Source organism: Oncorhynchus tshawytscha, linkage group LG23 (genome assembly GCF_018296145.1).
Source record: "Oncorhynchus tshawytscha isolate Ot180627B linkage group LG23, Otsh_v2.0, whole genome shotgun sequence".
Taxonomy (NCBI): domain Eukaryota; kingdom Metazoa; phylum Chordata; class Actinopteri; order Salmoniformes; family Salmonidae; genus Oncorhynchus; species Oncorhynchus tshawytscha.
In genome coordinates, this window is record NC_056451.1 from 20,766,933 (window position 1) to 20,789,829 (window position 22,897).

The window sequence follows — 22,897 nt, forward strand, 5'->3', positions numbered from 1 at the left end:
AATCATTTGCCCTTTACTTACATTGATGACAGGGATGAGGCCCGCCTGTGCCCATCGTGTTAAAGTGTCAAAGAAACTAAGCAGGACGAGTGTTTTGTTTGTAAGCTGCAGTGCCACATTGGTTATAAGCATGTTGGCAGCTCTGTAATGCATTTCACATACTCACTTCCTCCTTAAACTATACAAACGCGCCCATGACATGATGTGTATTTAAGATAAGATAAACAAATCCTCACCTCACCCCTCTCGTCACACCCCCAAAATCCTCATAAGGGTCCAGGGTTCTTGTTCAGAACACTGTCACCCTATTCTCGATTGAGCTGACAGTAAATAAATATTGTTTTCTTTGTTAACTGGGATGTGGCTCTCATATCCTGTTTCAATAACAATGTTTCTGTAATGGTTTCCATGGTTGGTTTTATTTGTGTAAGCTCTCCTCGCCCGTCTCCTATTGACGTTCACTTAAGCCATGTTCTGTTGACATACACTTAAAACATCCATATGTAAGTAACGAGTACTTCTTCTAATCCATGTTTAAATATTGCCTTAAAACAATACATTAAAAGCACATGATAATTTGAATAATTTGAAAGTACATTGTTATTTTATATGGCCGCAATTTGTATTTCATTTTTATTTTACCTTTATTTAACCGGCCAAGTCAATTAAGAACAAATTACTATTTATATCACTACACAGTGATGCTAAAAACTATATAATAATTACATGGTTTACATGCCTTATAAGAGGTATAACAGTTGATACTATGTACTATGTACTACTATACTATGTAACAACTACCCACACTAGTTACAGTACATTATGCTGCTATATTACCGTTATGCTTGGCAATATTATTTACCAGGTCTCTCTTACAAAATCTAATTGTGACAAACCTGGTTAAATAAATCAATTAAAATGTTTTTATTTTATATATATTGAGATAAATTGTATGAAACATGTTTATTACCAATTTCTTTTAAAAGTATTGTTTATAAGGAAAAAGCCTGTAATGGAGACGCTGGAAGTCGAGAAGCAGGTGCAGGTGAAACATTTAATAAAATAACAAACATGAAATGAGACAGCATAACAGTGGCGATAAGGCATGAACACAGGAACAATACCAACTGAGGAAGGAACCTACGGAAGTGACAGATAGTTGCGGGTCTCTCCAGTCTGATGGCAACACCGCCATCCTGACCGCAGTGGATCGGTTTTCCAAAGCCGCCCGCTTCATTCCGCTCCCCAAGCTACCCTTCTGGAAGGAATTCTGCTCACTCATTGGGTCGTCGGCCAGCCTGTCCTCCGGTTTCCACCCCAGTCCAACAGAAAGTCGGAGCGAGCCAACCAAGACCTGGAGACGACTCTGCACTGTTTGGTCTCTCCCAACCCCACCACCTGGAGCCAGTAACTAGTGTGGGTCGAATACGCCAACAACACCCTTCCTTGCTCTGCCACGCCACTGTCATCGTACCTGGAAGAGAACCCGGTCGGCCCTTCTCAAGACCCCCTCCAGGTATTGATGACAAGCGGATCACCGGACCCTGGCTCCCCGGTATCGTCTCGGCAGAAGGTATGGCCGTCCACCCAGGATCTGCCCCTACGGTTGGAATCACACAAACTCTCCCCCTGGTTTATCAGCCCTTTCCCCATCTCCAAGGTCATTAGCCCCTCTGCTGTTTGTGTTCTGTTGACCAGTATCCTCCATATACAGTGGGGCAAAAAAGTATTTAGTCAGCCACCAATTGTGCAAGTTCTCCCACTTAAAAAGAGGAGAGAGGCTTGTAATTTTCATCATAGGTACACTTCACCTATGACAGACAAAATGAGAAGAAAAAAATCCAGAAAATCACATTGTAGGATTTTTAATGAATTTATTTGCAAATTATGGTGGAAAATAAGTATTTGGTCACCTACAAACAAGCACGATTTCTGTCTCTCACAGACCTGTAACTTCTTCTTTAAGAGGCTCCTCTGTCCTCCACTCGTTACCTGTATTAATGGCACCTGTTTGAACTTGTTATCAGTATAAAAGACACCTGTCCACAACCTCAAACAGTCACACTCTACTCCACTATTGGATTGCAAATCCAATCAGTTTTTCACGTTGATTCAATGTCATAACATAGATTTTGGGGGGGTTGAAATGACATGGAACAATGTTGATTCAACCAGTTTTTGCCCAGTGGGTGTTATTGCAAAATGGTATTGTGGTATTGTTGTGACTTTGTTTTCTCTCTACAAAGCAGAAGTATGTGACAGTAAGTTTTATGATGACATCAGTACTTCTCCACAACCACCCAGTCTTCAATAAGAAGAATTTTCCCGGCCACTGCTGGTCAGATAACACACAGCTGTTGGTACTACGTTCTTGAATCAAAGATTGTATTGATTATATATTTTCTGGAATACCACTCTCTTTCCTACAGGGCTAAAGCCACTATGCACTGTCAATGCATTCTACAGTTATCTCTGTTAACTCTACTCTCCCTGCCAGGTACGTTTTATCTTTGTTTCAGTTAATTATATCCATCAGTGGAAAATGAATAAATCAATGTATTGATGTTTCAATCGCTGTTTTCAGGCACACTGGCACGCACCTGGTCTGTCCGGTACCGTGACAGGGTCACGATTACCGTTATCTGTGCATCAAAAGGCTCATCAGTGGTATTTGACTGTATATACAGCTACCCAGCTGACAAAAAAGTTGGAAGAAAGATATGGTTCACTCCGAGAGGCGATACAAAACTAGATGGCTCACAGCAAGGAGATGGAGTGTTTAACACATCTGGACTGACTAATAAATCAAGATACAGTGGAAGAACAGAGTTTTATGACCAAGACAATAACTGCACACTGAAACTCAACAATGTGACTGAAGATGACAGTGGCAGATTCTTCTTCAGATTTGAGGCAAATAAACATCCTCAGACCCCTCAGGGATTTACAGGATCGTTGGGTGTGGACCTGAATATATCAGGTAAATCTAGATTTGTGTACATGTCATCATACCAAAGTCATTAACCCTTCAACATGTCCTATATTTGTTATACATGTATCTTCTTTATGTCAGTCTTATCCCTAAAGTTAAATGAAAATGGCCCCGTTAAGGAGCGAGACAACGTCACCTTGGCCTGCACCTCCAACTGTAACCCTCCTCAAATGGAGTTCCTCTGGTTTAAAGATGGCCGCCCACTTCCTGGTGTCTCTGGTGGGCAGTATCCCCTAGGTCCACTTTCCCCTAATGACACTGGGAGCTACTCCTGTGGTCTGGGACAAGGCACATCTACACCAATACTGCTGGATGTGAGATGTAAGTCAGCAATAAATGTTGGTTTGATGCGATTTATGATGTAGTCAGTTATCTTCAGTGGGTTGTTTTCTCTTCACAGTGGCCAATGGACATTTTAGATGGCTTTGTTCATTGTCTGTATTAATGTATAAATGCAGTACTACAAACATACAGTGGCTTGCGAAAGTATTCACCCCGATTGGCATTTTTCCAATTTTGTTGCCTTACAATTTGGAATAAAAATTGATTTTGGGGGGGTTTCTATCATTTGATTTACACTTTGAAGATGAAAAATATTCTTTATTGTGAAACAAACAAGAAAAAAGACACAAAAATCAGAACTTGAGCGTGTATAACTATTCACTCCCCCAAAGTCAATACTTTGTAGAGTCACCTTTAGCAGCAATTACAGCTGCAAGTCTCTTGGGGTATGTCTCTATAAGCTTGGCAAATCTAGCCACTGGGATTTTGGCCCCATTCTTCAAGGCAAAACTGCTCCAGTCACATTGTTGAGTTTCAGTGTGCAGTTATTGTCTTGGTCATAAAACTCTGTTCTTCCACTGTATCTTGATTTATTAGTTGAATGGGTTCCGCTGGTGTACAGCAATCTTTAAGTCATACCACAGATTCTCAATTGGATTGAGGTCTGGGCTTTGACTAGGCCATTCCAAGACATTTAAATGTTTCCCCTTAAATCACTTGAGTGTTACTTTAGCAGTATGCTTAGTGTCATTGTCCTGCTGGAAGGTGAACCTCCGTCCCAGTCTCAAATCTCTGGAAGACTGAAACAGGTCTCAAGTATTTAGCGCCATCCGTCATTCTTTCAATTCTGCCCAGTTTCCCAGACCCTGCAGATGAAAAACATCCCCACAGTATGATGCTGCCACCGGGGTGATGAGAGGTGTTGGGTTTGCGCCGCCAGACATAGCGTTTTCCTTGATGGCCAAAAAGCTCAATTTAGTCTCATCTGACCAGAGTACCTTCTTGTTTGGGGAGTCTCCCACATGCCTTTTGGCAAACACCAAACATGTTTGCTTATTTTTCTCTTTAAGCAATGGCTTTTTTCTGGCCACTCTTCCGTAAAGCCCAGCTCTGTGGTGTGTACGGCTTAACATGGTCCTATGGACAGATACTTCAATCTCTGCAGTGGAGTTTGCAGCTCCTTCAGGGTTATCATTGGTCTCTTTGTTGCCTCTCTGATTAATGCCCTCCTTGCCTGGTCTGTGAGTTTTGGTGGGCGGCCCACTCTTGGCAGGTTAATTGTGGTGCCATATTCTTTCCATTTTTTAATAATGGATTTAATGGTGCTCCGTTGGATGTTCAAAGTTTCAGATTTTTTTTATAACCCAACCCTGATCTCTACTTCTCCACAACTTTGTCCCTGACCAGTTTGGAGAGCTCCTTGGTCTTCATGGTGTCGCTTGCTTGGTTGTGCCCCTTGCTTAGTGGTGTTGCAGACTCTGGGGCCTTTCAGAACAGCTGTACAGTATATACAGTTGAAGTTGGAAGTTAACATACACCTTAGCCAAATACATTTAAACTCAGTTTTTCACATTTCCTGACATTTAATCCTAATAAAAATGCCCTGTCTTAAGTCAGTTAGGATCATCACTTTATTTTAAGAATGTGAAAAGTCAGAATAATAGTAGAGAGAATTATTTATTTCAGCTTTTATTTCTTTCATCACATTCCCAGTGGGTCAGAAGTTTACATACTCTCAATTAATATTTGTTAGCATTGCCTTTAACTTGTTTAACTTGGGTGAAACGTTTTGGGTAGCCTTCCACAAGCTTCCCACAATAAGTTGGGTGAATTTTGGCCCATTCCTCCTGACAGAGCTGGTGTAACTGAGTCTGATTTGTAGGCCTCCTTGCTTGCACACGGTTTTTCAGTTCTGCCCACAAATTTTTGATAGGATTGAGGTCAAGGTTTTGTGATGACCACTCCAATACCTTCACTTTGTTGTCCTTAAAGCCATTTTTCCACAACTTTGGAAGTATGCTTGAGGTCATTGTCCATTTGGAAGACCCATTTGCGACCAAACTTTAACTTCCTGACTGATGTCTTGAGATGTTGCTTCAATAAATTCCCATAATTTTCCTTTCTCATGACGCCATCTATTTTGTGGAGTGCACCAGTCCCTCCTGCAGCAAAAGACCCCTACAACATGATGCTGCCACCCCCGTGCTTCACAGTTGGGATGGTGTTCTTCAGCTTCTTCCTCCAAACAGTTCTATTTTTGTTTCATTAGACCAGAGGACATTTCTCCAGAAAGTACAATCTTTGTCCCCATGTACAGTTGCAAACCATAGTCAGGCTTTTTTATGGTGTTTTTGGAGCAGTGGCTTCTTCCTTCCTTCCTTTCAGGGTATGTCAATATAGGACTTGTTTTCCTGTGGATATAGATACTTTTGTACCTGTTTCCTACGCAATCTTCACAAGGGCCTTTGCTGTTGTTCTGGGATTGATTTGCATTTTTCGCACCAAAGTACGTTCATCTCTAGGAGACAGAACGCATCTCCTTCCTGAGCGGTATGATGGCTGTGTTGTCCCATGGAGTTTATACTTGTGTACTATTGTTTGTACGGATGAAAGTGGTACCTTCAGGCATTTGGAAATTGCTCCCAAGGATGAACCAGACTTGTGGAGGTCTACAATTTTTTTCTGAGGTCTTGGCTGATTTTTTTCCATTTTCCCATGATGTCAAGCAGAGAGACACTGAGTTTGAAGGTAGGCCTTGAAATTCATCTACAGGTACACCTCCAATTGACTCAAATTATGTCAATTAGCCTATCAGAATCTTCTAATGCCATGACATAATTTTCTGGATTTTTCCAAGCTGTTTAAAGGCACAGTCAATTTAGTGTATGTAAACTTCTGACCCACTGGAATTATGATACAGTGAATTATAAGTGAAATAATCTGTCTGTAAACAATTGTTGGAAAAATTACTTGTGTCATGCACAAAGTAGATGTCCTAACCGACTTGCTAAAACTATAGTTTGTTAACAAGAAATTTGTGGAGTGGTTGAAAAACAAGTTTTAATGACTCCAACCTAAGTGTATGTAAACTTCCGACTTCAACTGTATACTGAGATCATGTGACAGATCATGTGACACTTAGATTGCACACAGGTGGACTTTATTTAACTAATTATGTGACTTCTGAAGGTAATTGGTTGCACCAGATCTTATTTAGGGGCTTCATAGCAAAGTGGGCGAATACATATGCACACACCACTTTTCTGTTTTTAATTTTTTAGAATTTTTTAAAACAAGTTATTTTTTCATTTCACTTTCACCAATTTGGACTATTTTGTGCATGTCCATTACGTGAAATCCAAATAAAAATCCATTTAAATTACAGGTTGCAATGCAACAAAATAGGAGAAACGCCAAGGGGGGTGACTTTACAGTCAAATGAATACACACAATACATTGTTGTTTTCTGTACGTCTGCTTCCAGATGCTCCAAGGAACGTTTCTGTTAAGGTCAGCCCGAGCCCCGAGGTAGTGAAAGGCAGTCGTCTGACTCTGACCTGCAGCAATAACGCCAACCCTGCAGCAGAGACCTACACCTGGTTTCAGAGGACAGGAACGCTAACTTCACTAAGATTAGGGATGGGGAAAGAACACACCTTCCACGAAATAGATTCTGATGACAGTGGACTGTACTTCTGTATGGCCCAGAATGCCGTTGGATCACAGAACTCTACAGAACATGAGGTGAAAGTTAAAGGTACTGCAACACTTCTGCACTTCTTGTATGTCACGCTGTTGTGATGTCTGCCCTGTGTATCTCAACAAAACAAAGGCATGCCGAGAGGGATATGAAGTTACAGTATATGATCTTATCAGGTTTAATAGTGTATTTTCTCTTGTGTTCCAGAATCAGCCCATTTACTGATGGTCCTGGCAGCATTTGGGGCTCTCTTCCTTGTCACAGCAGTGATTGTGGTGCTCTTCATTTACATAAAAAGGTGAGTGGTTTGAAAATGTCTTATAAAGTACTAAACATATATTATAGTGCACCGAAGGGTCCTCTCTCCCCTATCTCTTCTTTAGAAATATATAGAATTATATTCGCCCCATTCCCCTCCCTCTTCAGCTGTGTACACAAATGAAAATACACTGTCTACAGGCTTGATGTCGTAATCATGTCACAACTGAAACTTTCACAACTTCTTTTTTCCAATGTTCTTTCGAAATGATTTATCATACTGGCATCGACAACCACCAACTGTTGGTTTGGTTGGCCCACAGTGGAAAGTTACTGAAAAGCATGACAGGCTATTTAGTTGCCCTTTATGGCTGAATTCTCACTTTGTTGTATCATCCACAGACGGAAGTTGAATACGGCCGAGAAGAAGCTTCCAACCAAACCATTCCCCCAAGTAGGTGATCAGAGGAAAGTAAAGTACGAACAGTGGCCTTACTGTGGTTGTCATTGCAAATGGGCTATGTTGTCATTGCGAAACAAACCTTACACATGGAATTTATTGTTCTGTTTTTCTTAAATAAAAAACAGCTTGTATGTAAATGTGGAAATCAATCCCATTGACCTTTGAGTTCATTAAAATATGCCAATGAGTAGAAAGAGAGTCATTCTATGCCTGGGGCCAGTGCTCAGTATTTTGACTGTATTCTGACTGTTAGTTACAGAAAGCAACCTTGTCTAGACCAGAGGACATCTATGAAAACGTGAAATGGTCAGCCAAGCCGATCACTGATCCTGATGACATGAACTACGCAGAGCTCAATATCAGGCCTGCTCCTTCACCCAGGTAAATAAACACAGAGTGAGTGAGACACTCAAAGTAAATTGCACAAGGAAAATAATGTGTATCAAAACCATTGCATAATAACTTGCAAAAAAACGTGTCCCCAACAATGCAACAACAGGCTTACATTACGTAGTATCTGTAATATAGTAATAACTACTAGGTAAATACAAATATAGATCTGCACTAAAACCTGTTCCCTTTAAAAGGATGCAGCGGAATAACAAGGCAGAAGATGACGATGCAGTTATCTACAGACAACTGCAAACACACTGAGGTGGTCAGAGAACTTTGATATCTAGACCTCAAGGCCTACAGTATGGTAAACTCAAGAAAAGTGAATGAAAAAAAGTATGTTAAGTAACATATTTTAAATAGCAAAATACAAGCTGTTATACTGTATGTGTATGTACAAACAATGTACAGTGTACAATATACAAAAAAACAGTAAAAAAAGTGGATAATTATACAAATACAAACATAAAATGATTACATGAGCACACAGGGTATTCCATTTAACAACAGATTATTAAAAATAAGCATATCATATTGCTCTGTAATATATGAGCTCTGTATATTTCTCATGATTACAACACTTGAAGAGATGTAATTTTGACACGTCGTTATTTGTTAACGTGATTATGCTGTATATTCAATGTGGAAACATGTTAATATGTTAGGATAAACTGTCCTTATCAAATAATGATATGTCACTTACAGATTGTTTGCAGATTAAAGTGAATATAAACTTCAATAAATAATGAGTTATGATTAAATTAATGAACTACGAAGGTCTCCCTGACAAATTACAGCCGCCTTAATGTACTGAAATATAACAAGAAGGTACTGAAACACTTAACACACAGGGCTGGATGAAATTACAACCATCTGTTGATGTTAGACTTTACAATTCAGATAACTTTCCGAATCCTTATCCTTTCTCAACTTGGACTGTCCTGGGAACTCTCCAAAAATGTTTAACTAAGACCCCCAACTCACAATACTTCCTCCTTTCTACTTTGGCATTTACTAGTTCCATTCTTCAGATACTAGGATGTCACTTCCTGTTCAGTAACTCAGACCTCTGTGGCAGGATCTCCAATGGGGGACGTTTTCCTGATAAGAAATCATAGGTCAGGTTAGAAATAAAATACAACTCAATACAACTAGCCATGTAAATATTTAATGAGTCATTAGCTCAGTAACTAAATATGCACATGCAAATACAGGAAAATAAGACTAATAAGCCTATTCATTCCCGTGTTCGTCATGAAAGACTCTAGCAGCGGCAAGTGGGTGGTGGCTCCCTAACAATTAAAATGGGTATCAAAAAATGGCTAAGGGTGTCACTTTGCACATGGGTATATTAGTTATAATTTAATTAGTCCGTGATCAAACACACCTGCTGACTTATAAGTGTGGAGGTGCCTCTTTTTGACATTTTTTATGGATCACAGCCCGTTTAGGGGAGGGTGGGCTGTGTCCACCCCTCTGACATCGTCATCGGCCACCTACTCAAATTTAGTGAGGGGTGCTTTGTCGCCCGTGACCTCCACCTGCAACCCATTATTTGCTCTATTTTGTGTCTGCAGTTTTGGGATGCTATCCCTCGGTGTTCCTAGCCTATTCAACTTCAAGTCTCTGCATTGAAGGACACACATAAACTGAGGCTCAGGAGTGGTCATATAGAGAAACATACATAACCACACTACAACTGAATATGTTACATTGAGGAACAGGCAGACAGTAGGCTAGAGAACAGTGTTACCCATTACAGGTGCCGTCACCCTCCTCCACAGTCTTCATCCCAGGGACCTTCTGCCCAAACAGCTTGACAGCCAGGAACATCAGCATGCCGCAGCGGTTGGTATAGCAACAGGTGGCGTCCACAGCAATCAGTAGCACCAAAAAGATGAGCATGACAATGCTTGCCACAGCCCCTTTCGCCATCCCACCCTTATTCATCTTGGCTACTGAAGGGGAAGAAGGGAGGGGATGAAAGGGAGGGAGAGAGAGAGAGGAAGAGAATCATATTTAAACTTAGTAAAACAATTTATCCTGCTCTGGCTGCTCTGTTCTGTAACTGTTTTATTTCAGAGATATTTTCCTCTCTATTGGGCAATAGTCCGTTTTCCAGAATGTGACCGTGGTAAAGCTGTGAAACAGCTCATAAGGAATGCCATCACCAAATAATGAACTAATTGCTGGCACCTGTGCCTGTTTTCCAGCTCTGCCCGGGACTCTGGAAAAACTATTATAAAGTGAGAGCGCAGAAAGGGTGCACACGCTCAGACCCCACGGGAGCGTCTCGTCAGCTAGACAAGCTAAATGTTTTTAAATGTTTTAAATGTTTAGTGTCAAGTCCGTGTCCTATTCTATGTGCAGAGTCCTGGTAAATGTGTTTAGTTGTTAGGAGTAGCTTTTTAAATTACAGGGTGGGTTATGAAGGGAGGACAGAACAGTTATTGTAGCTTAAGAGGGCTGGGTCCTCTTTGTGCCTTCATCACTATCATGTGGGTCTTTTGACTGTTTGTATTGGTCCAAGCACCTGTCTGCAGTGAAGTCGCATGCTTTAAGAGTATTTGATGTCCAGTTTGTCGTGTAACTGCATGTTTCCACCTTTGTATGCAGTGTCACCTCCTAGTGTGTAATTAAGCTCATAGCCTATGTGTGCCTTACACCACAGTTTTCTTCTTCCTACTCAGGCTCAGTTGCATAGACCGCAGAAATATAGTAGGGCGTCTCTCTGAGATAATCCACGCTGTTTTACGAATTTAAATGTTTTATAAAATATATAATTGTTTTCTATATTGTTGTTGAGTTCTGGTGTTTCCTTCACTCAGACAAACCGGTTAATCAAAAGGTGGTGGCAGCACTACCCTACTCTGCTCAATCCAGTATTTGTCCCTCCTCTCAGAACGTTTCAAGCTTTATTTCACTACTACAGTATGTTATAGCAGCTTACCAGGTTGTGGGACATTGAAGTTCAGCTTGGCTGGGCTGGAGGAGCCGTAGGAGTTGACGGCTAGCACCTCCATGTGGTAGTCTGATTTACACTGCAGGTCATGGAGGTTGATCACTGTCGAGTTGGATGGCAGGTCCTTCACCCTCCAGTCCTCATCCATCTTATTCTAAGAGAAAGACAGAGGGGGGGGGGGTGTAAGGTCTTGCACACTCTGTAATGTCTTGATCTTTTGTCGCATGCATACTCACCACTCTGTAACGGACAATGTAGTGGATAATGGGGGAGCCTCCGCAGTCCAACTGTGTTAAAGGGATTGAGAACATATTGCCCTCAAACCTCCCCTCGCTGGCCACCAGGATCGGGCTGTCTGGTTCCCCTGGGGAGGGAGGCAGGTAGAGGCAGTGTGTTGGTACAGTAGGTACAGAGGTCAGGGGTGTTCATGCATCAGCCAGCTTATAACTACACAGTGTGTGAAACTGTTGTAGTAAAATCTACTGTCATGTCAGGGAGGTTGGTTATCCATGAAAAACTGACTTTTCAGTTTCACAACACGTGTCAGTACTTCACCTCCTGCGGGGCCGAATGCCGATGGAATGGGATGATGTCATCAGGAGCGGGGAAATAATGGAGCATGAATGGCCGTCAGCGAGCAGGTGTGGTTGTCATGTGGATGATCATGTGACAGTGGAATGAGTGAATGATGGCAGATGAACATTTCTTCCAGCCAGTATAGACAGACACTCAAAACAGTAGGCAATATGGATATAGCTTGTTAAGACAAGTAATGCAGTTTGAACAATGATAGTTGGTGACATTTAATAATAACTATACTGCATTTGCCTAGATATGATGCGATTGGGAGTGAGGAGAGAGAGAGGAGGAAGAGGAGGGTGACACTCACGTATGCCCTGTGTGCGGACTGTGAGCTCGTCTGAGAAGCCACCCTGACCCAGGTGGTTCCGAGGGGCAAACCGGACAGAGTAGGAGGTGTAGGGAATCAGATCTGTGATAACCAGGGGGTCTGCACACACACAACAGAGTGCATGAACACACACATATCACTTTTATGTATTTATATATATATATATATATATATATATATATATATACTCAAACTAATAAAACTACTCATAACTAGTCATATCACTAAAATGGTCATCAGAGGCCTCCCCTGGTTTTAGGGAAATCAGTGTTCAGATACGACTTCTAGTCCTCAGCGTATTCATTGGCTTCATCCTAACTGTCTCAAACATCATCTACAGTATTTCATGAAATAGGTTGGTCACTGAGAGCCAGGTATTTACCTGTGGACTGGATGACTCTCTCCTGCCAATTGTTCTCACGTCCTGTCTTCCACTGGAGGGTGAAGTGGGTGATGGGAGAGCCCCCGTCCACCAGGGAAGCCCCCAGGGTGAAGTGGACCGATGTGGGCCCTGGGGTGCCACTTACCTGGGATGCTTTGCCTGGCCAAGCTGGGGGAGGAGTAATGAGAGAAAGATGGATAATGAGAGGGAGAAAGGAGAGGGAAATAGGGAGAAAGGACGGAGATGAAGAGCAGTTCAAAGACAGAGAGGTGAAGAGGGAATGAGCATGTCAGAGATGAAAGAATAAGAACATTGCTGTTGGAAACAAAAAACGGTGAACACTGCAAATGTAAATCGAGTACCTACACTTCAGCTAAAATCTCCCAATGTTTTTAGTTGTTTTAGAATTTTATAGTGGTTTGTGGCTGCTTGTCAGTTTATAGAAAGGTAAAAACCGATTGAATCAACATTGTTTCCATGTCATTTAAACCCAAAAAATGTATGCGATGACATTGAATCATCGTGGGAAAACTGATTGGATTTGAAAAAATTTATCAACGTAAGTGAATTTCAGATTTTTTTCACCCGACTTTTAACCTAAACCCAATAACTTGATGACATTTTTGATGATTTCACATTGAATTCACGTTGAGCTGACATCTGTGTCCAGTGGAATGTTGTGTTAGCGCTAAGTACTATCACAACAGAATAGGAAGGTCAAGGGTGGTCTTACTCTGCAGGCTGAAGTCTGTGGAGGCGTTGCCAGCAGGACTGATAGCCATACAGCTGTACAGCCCTCCATCTGAGGACGTCACATTGTCAACGACCAGGACATAGCCATCCTCCATTCTCACTCGACCTCCACCAGTGTCCTGTATCCACACAAACACAACCAGACAGGAACTCTGAGGAGAGAAATATAACAATACAATTCTCTGCCTGATTCTCCCCCAATATTTGTAGTAATTAATGCCACTGTGTGAATGTATCGTCTGTCTTACCACTGTTAGCAGGTGGTCATTGTTGGTCTTCCTGACCCACTGCAGCGCGGGCATAGGGTGTCCTGAGACGTTACAGGACACCGAGAGAGTCTGGCCTGGCTCCACCTTCATCTTCTCCTGGCTCAGCACTGCTACAGGATGCTCTGTAAACACGCACAGAACCTGAGACAGGACAAACTGAGTGCTTTGTGTAACAATAAACAAATTATAATAGATAACAGGGGGGTACTGTCATGCCCTGATCTGTTTCACCTGTCCTTGTGATTGTCTTCACCCCCTCCAGGTGTCGCTTATTTTCCCCAGGGTATTTATTCCTGTGTTTCCTGTCTTTCTGTGCCAGTTCGTCTTGTATGTTTAGTCAAGTCAACAGTGTGTTTTTCCCGTACTCCTTTTGCTATTCCCCTTTTTCTAGTCCTCCCAGTTTTGACCCTTGCCTGTTTCTGGACTCTGTACCCACCTGTCTTGACCACGAGCCTGTCTGCCACTCTGTACCTCCTGGACTCTGATCTGGTTTTGACCTTTTTGCCTGTCCACGACCATTCTCTTGCCTACCCCTTTGGATTATTAAACATTGTAAGACTCCAACCATCTTCCTCCTGTGTCTGCATCTGGGTCTCGCCTTGTGCCTTGATACCTTTTGAGGATCTGGGGACCCATGCCAAATCTTTTCAGTCTCCTGGGGGAGAAAAGGTTTTGTCGTGCCCTCTTCACGACTGTCTTGGAATGTTTTACCTAAACCCTCCCTGAACGCTTGAAAAAAGTGACCCTCCCCTTTAACCAAAATAATAATTACAACATAAAGTGGATAGCAGAGAACATGTCTAACATTTACCCTGACTTCTTGGACAAACCAGAGCCTTAGATATGAAGTTTTAGAAACTGTTATTTGTCCTGTAAGCCATACATGGCAGCACATGAATTTTGATCGCACACAGGGCTGCGGCCCGGGCCAGACGTTTGTGGGTTCGCAGACCACCGTGGACAAGAGTAAAGGTGGAAAGATTTCCTTTATAGTAAAAGCATTACATAAATCTATAATCATATTTGCAGGTACGAGAAAAAATAGCCTTCTATAAACCTTTCATGCAATTCTAAGTAATTTTACATATTAGTAGAATATTTTTTAATAACACACAAACTACCAAATTTATAGGCTAAGAATGGACAGAGAGTTGTTCCTATGTGTTCATCTTATCATATTTCTCTAATGCCAAATCAGTGTGTCTTGTTTTAAATGAAACTCTCCCTGTTTGTAAATAATTAAATATTCTACATCATGAGTAATCTTGAAGTTAGGCCTACTTTTCCGCCCCAGACAGAATAGGCCTACCGACACAGAAAAATGTAAGCTTTAACTACTGGCTACTCTTCTTCAATGGCTTAACCCAATGAGAGAAGGTCACAAGTGTTTCCCTAAAAGCTGTCCGGGTTTAACCATCTTCTATGGCACAAAACGTGAATAGATTAATCAAGAAGAAGAAGTATGTGAACAAAAATATAAACGCAACATGCAACAATTTTACTGAGTTACAGTTCATAGAAGGAAATCAGTCAATTGAAATAAATAAATTAGGCCCTAATCTATGGATTTCATATGACGTTGCAGGGGAGCAGCCATGGGTTGGCCTGGGAGGGAATAGGCCCACCCACTTGGGAGCCAGGTCCACCCACTGGGGAGCTAGGCCCACTAAATCAGAATTTGTTTTTCCCCACAAAATGGCATTATTAAAGACAGAAATACTCCTCAGCACCAACCCTTCCCCTCCTTAGACTATCTCACAGGTGAAGAAGCCGGATGTGGAGGTCCTGGGCTGGCGTGGTTACACATGGTGTGCAGTTATGAGGCCGGTTGGATGTACTGCCAAATTCTCTAAAATGACATTCGAGGCGGCTTATGGTAGAGAAATTAACGTTCAATTCTCTAGCAACAGCTCTGTTGGACATTCATACAGTCAGCATGCCAAGTGTACACTCCCTCAAAACTTGAAACATCTGTGGCATTGTGTTGTGTGACAAAACTGCACATTTTAGAGTTAGTCTTTATTGTCCCCAGCACAAGTTGCACCTGTTTAATGATCATGCTGTTTAATCAGCTTCTTGATATGCCACACCTGTCAGGTGGATGGAATATTTTGGCAAAGGAGAAATGCTCATTAACAGGGATGCAAACAAATTTGTGCACAACATATAAGAGAAATAAGCTTTCTGTGTGAATGGAACATTTCTGGGATCTTCTATTTTAGCTCATGAAATACACTTTACATGTTGCGTTTAGATGACTTCCCAAGCAAAGTCAGGTGTCCTTGGCTATAGAAGGTTGTAGCTGAGCCTCTGAATGTCGAAGAAACTAAACAATGATATCCCCATATGCATCTGGGTCACGCTTTCCCAGTTATTTCACAGCTTGTTTCTAGCATAAAGCATCGTGGACCATTGCATTGTTATAACGCTTTCCTAATACTGAGTTGCACCACCTTTTGCACCACGCCCTCAATTTGTCAGGGCATGGACTACAAGGTGTCGAACTCCAATGCTTCCCACAGTTGTGTCAAGTTGGCTGGATGTCATTTGGTTGGTGGACCATTCTCGATACACATGGGAAACTATTGAGCTTGAAAAACCCAACAGCATTGCAGTTCTAGACAGACTCATAAAGGTGCACCTGGCATCTACTACAATACCCTGTTCAAAGGCACTTAAATCTTTTGTCTTTCCCATTAAAGTTCTGAATGGCACACATAATACACATTTCAATTGTCTCAAGGCTTAAAAATCCTTCTTTAACCTGTATTCTCCCCTTCATCTACACTGATTGAATAACAGGTGACATCAATAAGGGATCATAGTGTTCACCTGGATTAACCTGGTCAGTCTATGTCATCAAAAGAGGAGGTGTTTTGTACATTTAGTGTAGATCCCTTTACATAATAGGATCTGTTTTATTTTCTTCAAAATCTTAAGCTAACAAGGGGTAGGCCTGTGATTTTTGCCATTTTCTTTAATAAAAGGTAGGCTTAGGGCATACTCTCTCATACCCCTTCAATTTGAATCTTGGTTTTAACTTAACAGCCCTTCACTGACATGGAGGTAGGCTGTTTAAAGAGTACATGGTGGGTGGAGGAATTGACTGACACATATATGGATATAGCAGCCTATTCTGTCTGTCAAACAGGTAGGCCTACCTCTTATTTCTTAAATAGGAAGAAATATGCTCCAACACAAAGCCTTCTTGTTGTTAGTAAAGTCTAATTAAAATGAAGACAGTGCCTACTACCAGCACCATAAGCTGTCCATTTCCGATTGTACCGCAGCTCCTGCTTCAAGTTTTAGCACCACAACGTAAGTTACTCAAATATGGCTTATTTTGACCTAGTCTATAGGCTGGACTGCACACAAGGCCTACTCAACAACTTTGACTCTCCCCCTGAACTGCCACCTTAGGCCTACACAGCACAGCCATTGGTTAGGAGGGACACGAAAAAGGTTTTGATCAGCAAGAGCAGAGCAGGCCAGAGCTCAGGGTTGGAATATCCATTACAGAGTGTAATGCAGTCTAGTTTTATTTACACCATCCCAGCAGCTATCTTAGAAATATAACTTTGCTCTGTGCTTCTGCAAGCCTGCATTTCATAGCCTATAGCCTATAGCCTATAGGCTATGGATCATTTGATTGAGACCACACTAAATAGCTTATAGGCACACCTGATATTGTGTGACCAGTGGAGAATCAGAGATGAGGGGTGGCATCAGGCACACATCGATATATAGCCTTCTAAGCAACTAATTTTAAAACACAAAGAAATATTTGAATTTCATCAATTACAAATTACATGGCCCCCAGAAATAGATTTGAATTTTTTTTTACTAAACCTTCAACTTGGCTGAAATTGAAAAAGCATGAACCTTCCCCATTTTCCTCAAAGGTACCCATTCTGTTCATGAATCTTTCTGAAAACACCTGAAGATTACATTTTTTAAATTCTCTGATGGGAGACACAAACTGCTACTTTTCCCTGGTTGAAAATGTTACACAGGTAATGGGTTTGAATGGGATCAAATGGTTTGTTTTCTGAAACAGCTTCTGTTGGCTCAGGCTCACTAGGCTGTCTGACAGAAAATGGTTGCTTACACAGAATCAAATTCTCCATGATATCTCTGTATATCAGGAACATAAACATCTGGAAGGAAGTATTCAAATACTGTTATTTTGGAGAAAGCTTGGTCTTACAAAGCTAAAGCTGTTTGTTTCCAGGAGGAGTGTGTTTGCTGATGTTCTCTAACAAACCACACCTGAGACATCCAGCATGATCATGGCACTGCTCTCTGCGATCTTATTCTTGGCCGTGCAGATGTACTCTCCGTAGTCGCTCCTGACAACGGACGAGATAATGAGCTCGCTCTTGTCCGAGTTGTACTTGTAGCGGGACTCATCTGAAGAGTCTGGGCTGAGGAGGGAAGCGCCAACAGACAGACAGACAGAAGTGAGGCCTGGTGCTACAGAACATTAGCACGCTGCTGATAAGGAAGCAGACAGGAAGAGAGACACACAGTCATCCACACCGACAGGATGGCACGCCATATTAGCGGTGCACTGAGACATAAATGACATAAATGCCGACTACAACCTCACTCTACACTCCTGGTTATTGCCACTCATCTGAGCTGTCCCGGTTCTGCACTCCCCATTGGCTGTGTTCAATAAACATTTTGTACATTCATCCCGGTTTCCTCTGCTGAGTCCGCTCTTGGGTTCCCCCCTTCGCTTATCGTAACATAAGCAGTGGGTAGGCAGGTAAGGTAGGAGAGGGGACTCTTTAACTTTAACTTTCTTAGCTTTGGTTCCATCCAGACCCTTTTCCCCACATTACCGTGTTAAGGAAATAAATTCCCTGTAAACGGTAATATTCTCTGCCTCTGTCATCCTTACCCGCATCTACAATTACATGCCTCTTTCACTCCACTGGGAGTGGAGTGTAGCAGGGTGTTGCGTTCCCTCCTCCAAGAGGCCTACGTAACACTCTCTGTGTTACTGCAAAAGGTTTCAAGCAGGAAACTCTGGCTTTACACACATGCACATCAGTGCAAGGAAGCACACACACGCCCACACACACACACACGCCCACACACACACACACACTCACACTCACTCACATTGTCCAGATGATGTTCGGTTGGGGGACTCCCTCGACTAGGCAGCTGAGGGAGACATTGGTCTCTGGTCCGGCCATGACTTTCTTCACCTCCTCATGGATCTTCACTGTGGGAGGAACTACAGCAGGAGGGTCAGAGGAGACATTATTTATTATAGTCAACAACAACACACACCACAACACATCCTCTGGTCTATACAGAGTTTGTACGAAATAAAGATCCTAAAATATCCCTTATTCCCTCCTTTACTTTGAGTAACCCCACCGTTGACGAAGATGGAGATGACGTGCTTTTTGAAAATGGGCCGGTCCTTGATTTTAGCCTCACAGGTATATGATCCGCGATCCTTCCTGCTGATGTTGTTGATCTGTAGGGAGTTGTCTTTCAATCTTGTGATCCGACCTGCTGGGAGCAAAAGACAGCAACAGGGAAAAGAAAGATCAGCGTCAGGAACACGTTCTGTCTGCTTAATCATCAATATAACCAAGCTTCAAAAAGCAATCACGCTCTCTAAGGTTGTCAATGGTGACGTGCACATGAAACAGGGTCAGGGATTGTATGATGGTTATTTTCAGTGTGTTTTGTCCCTCTGGAAAAAGAAGACAGATTGAATCAGATGTTTCCCGGGGGAAGAGTCTTGAAAACATCCCTCGATTTGATGGCAAATTGGATTAGCCTATGAGCTACGTGACCCCTTCTGCCACTCAACCGCATGTTCACCACCGCCACCTCTCCATCGGTCACAGGCAGGCAGGCAGCAGTTAGTGTGAGGAGCTAGGAAGCTAAGAGACCCCCATACCACATGAACAATCAGAAGCGAGGGTACCCCTCCTACCGTCAGAGTGCAGTTTCTGATGGTCCCTCTCCCAGTTGACTTCCACCGCCGGCTTGCCAGTGACCACGCAGGTGATGACCACATCTTGACCCTCCAGGAACTCATGGTTGGTCGGTGTTTGCCCAAAGGATGGCGGCTCTGGGTGAGTTGAGAGAGGGATGGAGAGTGTGAAAGGGTCATTGTGTGTGTGTGTTTGGTTTTCCTATCTTCAAGGAAAATTTCACTGGTCCCCACAAGGAAAAATGATTTTTCAGGCTTTGGGTTTAGGGTTAGAAATAGGGTTATGGGTTGGGGGTTTGAGGTTTGGGGTTAAGGTTAGGATTAAGGAACATTTCACCGTTCCCCACAAGGAAAAAGGCTATTTTAGTCTTAGGGGTTAGGTTTCGGGTTAGGAATTGAGTTGGGGGTTTGGGGTTAAGGTTAGGGTTAAGGGTTAAGGGTTAGGGTTAGGGGTCAGGGAAAACAAGGATACTTAAACAAACGTGTGTGTGTGTGTGTGTGTGACAGGGATATGAGCTATGTGGTGTCTTTGATCTTGCAAGACAAAACTAATTAGCTCAATACTCAAACAATACGAGAAATACCCTTCAACACTGACTCTTGGTCATATTATCCAGGTGAAAAGTTTTACTTGAAACATCTTACCGTAGACAAAGATGGCATAAGATACATAATCTCTGTGGCCTGTGTCAAATTCACAGAGGCATGTGTACCGTCCTGCATCCTCTATCTTGGCATTCCTGATGAACAGTTTTGACGATGTTTCATCCACTTTCTCAACCTGGTCATCTTCAGCATCCTCTCCATCTTTCTGCCAGGTGATGTCTCCTTCCCCACCAGCTAAGAGGGTTTATGTGTAATTGTGTGTATCATATATTCATATTTTGTTAAGGATATATAAATTCATAAACTGCATATGCCAGTGTACTTCAATATGCAGAAGACACTCTACCCTTTACATTTTCTGCATTATATTGTATTTGTTCAACCATGGTAAGATGTTGCTCTTATGGAAATGCCAGAACATTGTACCAACCTTTGCAGAGGAGCATGGCATTCTCACCCAGCAACACATCTGGTTTGCTGGTGATGATTTCCATTTTGGCCTCTGACACAGTGAGGAAGAAGAGCAATATTAGAACAACCTTTCAGGCACCTAACAGTAACACCACTTGAAACTTCTATATTCTGGAATAATTATTGAAATGGAGAACCTAGAGCCAAACATTTGGGCTGCCTATCGAATTGACTAAGAATACATGAGCAGCACACTATTCCTTCCTGTACTGAAGCAGAGACAGGCTGCATGGCTGTGGAAGAGACAGGCTCTATGTCTGCGCCCCAATTCTCTTATATGGCCACATCTCCTTCCCCTCATAACTTACTTTCTTTCTGTCCTTTGTCTGTTGGCCACTGAAAAGTGAAATGGTTGGATAGATTTCCAACCATTTGCTTTCCTTTCCCCTATCATCAATTTGGGTGTAAAACAAGGTCGGGGGGCTCTTGGAGCCAAAACTAAATTACAGCAGAGGGAAGATATAGCCTTAACAATCACAGCTGGGTTCATTAGGATAACTTTAGATGTCGTGGAATTATAATAAAAGTAGTTAGTTGGCATCTCTTTTTCTGCATTTTAAAGAGCACTGCCAAATTATGGGCTGGCGTGGATTCAGAAAGCATTTATCTGCTATTACAATTCAGCCTCAGGAACAGTTGAGCTTGGACATTGCTCTGGGTACACCTCACACTGATGAAACTCAGTAGAGATAGATTTTTATTCTCTCTCTTTATTCTATTTTTTTAACATATGAGATGACCAATCTCAGTATTCTCTCCTATGTCCTAGCATTCGGGATACTGTATAGTTGTAGTGCCACATTCGTGTACATGTGGAATGTGTTGAAAGAGCTGTATATATTGTACATGTAGGGAAAATTGGCAAGGAAAATGTTCACTTTAGTTAGCTCTGAATCCTTTAGATAAGATTAAAAAACATGTCAATGACAAGTAAGACAATCAAGTTCAGTGCATCTAATGACAGAACACAAACTGTGAACCATGTTCCCTATGAGGAGAACCATACAGATGTAGGATCTTAATTTGAGCCAGTTTGCTACAGCAGGAAAATAATCCTGCAGCAACAAGAAATGTGCATTATTATGTAGATTATAATGAATTTACATTTTTGTGGGGGTTGATAAATGTATCTTAAGGGAAATCAAGTCTGAAATTTCAAAGTGGAAATTACAAACTTCAGAAGCTTTTTTAAACACACACCAAGTTTTAAATGTCCTACATCACAGGAAAGTTCTCCTGCATCAGGTTGATCAAATTAAGATCCTACATTTGTAGCAGTGATAGATCATCAGATATAAGCTATACCAGCTCTGATATACTAATTTTTAATATATATATATTAATATATTGGATATGGATAAATTAAATTGCTGCCAAGGGTTTTAATGAAGAAAGTAATTACGCTGAAGCATAAATACCACATATTCAAAGAAATGAACTCCAACAGTGACATTTTTTGTCTATATATGTCTACATTATTTAAACTGTAGGCAAATCCATATAGACAACTAATGAACAAATAAACAAATACATAATCAAATAAATACAATTAAAAACAAAAAATAGTCCAACTTCCAACAAATATAAAAGTAGGCCTAATTAATTATTTATAGAAATATTCAAGCCTTGAAGAAGTGTTTAGGATTTTGTATTCTTACCTGAAAAACCAAGGACCAATATTATGGAACACATTCTCAAGATGAGCATCGACTCAGCCATTTCTACCTCAACGTTGTCACTATCCTCAATGAATGGATCGATGTAGTCCTTGACACCTGCTGCATGCAATTGCGCGCGAAATACAACAGTGGTGGAAACATGTGTTTCATGCTTTTATAGGCAAGAGGTGAGAACTAGGGAGACAGACAGGGACCCCACAATCTCTTAAATCTCTGCACGCCCCCCTCCCCTGCTGCCTATCCACATCCCTTAACATTTTTGATTCAGATCATCCACCGGGGAAAACGAATGCTCGAAAGTAGCCTTCCCTACCCTATCAGGCGCCACCGCAGCCCGCTGCCTTCCCCTCCAAAACACCGTATAAAAGGAACTCCGCACTCCCCCAGGGACGAGATGGAAGAAGATATTTTTATCACTCGACTCCATCAGTTTTGGTTAAGGAGCAAGTTCATCTGAATTCCAAATGGGATGAAATTAAGCTATGCAAATAAAACATGTATTCTTGATTTAGTACATCTTTTTCGTTTCTTGACTACATTTTTCTGTTCCCATAATTGCTGTTTGTAGAAAATGTCACACTTTTTGTCCGATTTCTCTGGAAAGCTCATGCAAAATGTTAATAATGTATGTTCTCAGCATAAATAACACTAGGTAAAAAAGAGAAAACAATACAATCAAAGTAGCCGAAATTACAGTGTGCCATGAATGGAAAAATAATGTCTCAGAATAAAAAATATTCCAGATGCAATTGTACATAGTTGCACTTATTTTATGGAGAGCACTTATTTAATTATCCAACTCCAAAATAAAC

At 41.7% G+C, this 22,897-nt stretch overlaps 2 protein-coding genes across 2 annotated transcripts; one reads left to right on the forward strand and one right to left on the reverse strand.

The window, feature by feature from the left end:
• The first annotated feature begins 402 nt into the window (after positions 1-402).
• Positions 403-8,849, forward strand: LOC112245885 (B-cell receptor CD22). The gene is made up of 9 exons (XM_024414057.2): positions 403-503; positions 2,430-2,497; positions 2,585-2,980; positions 3,074-3,313; positions 6,759-7,031; positions 7,182-7,272; positions 7,635-7,686; positions 7,949-8,076; positions 8,283-8,849. Coding segments are annotated over exons 1-9 (1,317 nt in total). The 5' UTR covers positions 403-501; the 3' UTR covers positions 8,350-8,849.
• On the reverse strand, positions 8,631-22,226 carry LOC112245884 (neural cell adhesion molecule 1-like). Its single transcript, XM_024414055.2, has 16 exons — positions 22,065-22,226; positions 20,366-20,437; positions 19,975-20,169; positions 19,330-19,467; positions 18,759-18,899; positions 18,495-18,612; positions 17,634-17,788; positions 13,344-13,486; positions 13,076-13,247; positions 12,343-12,510; positions 11,940-12,059; positions 11,573-11,608; positions 11,287-11,414; positions 11,039-11,204; positions 9,842-10,046; positions 8,631-9,189 (listed from the first exon to the last, which is right to left on the reverse strand). The coding sequence occupies exons 1-16, from the start codon at positions 22,123-22,125 to the stop codon at positions 9,150-9,152; spliced, it is 2,058 nt and encodes a 685-aa protein (XP_024269823.1). The 5' UTR covers positions 22,126-22,226; the 3' UTR covers positions 8,631-9,149.
• Between the last annotated feature and the right edge of the window lie 671 nt (positions 22,227-22,897).

Excerpts from the sequence above, each read along its gene's own strand:
- LOC112245885 (XM_024414057.2), top strand. Across the intron at positions 2,498-2,584 it reads AACTCTACTCTCCCTGCCAG|GCACACTGGCACGCACCTGG; the intron begins GTACGTTTTATC and ends CGCTGTTTTCAG. Across the intron at positions 7,687-7,948 it reads CAACCAAACCATTCCCCCAA|TTACAGAAAGCAACCTTGTC; the intron begins GTAGGTGATCAG and ends TCTGACTGTTAG.
- LOC112245884 (XM_024414055.2), bottom strand. The coding sequence starts at position 22,125 with ATGGCTGAGTCGATGCTCATCTTGAGAATGTGTTCCATAATATTGGTC. Across the intron at positions 11,415-11,572 it reads ACGTGTTGTGAAACTGAAAA|GGGAACCAGACAGCCCGATC; the intron begins GTCAGTTTTTCA and ends CTCCCTCCCCAG. Across the intron at positions 9,190-9,841 it reads GGTGACGGCACCTGTAATGG|GAAAACGTCCCCCATTGGAG; the intron begins GTAACACTGTTC and ends ATTTCTTATCAG.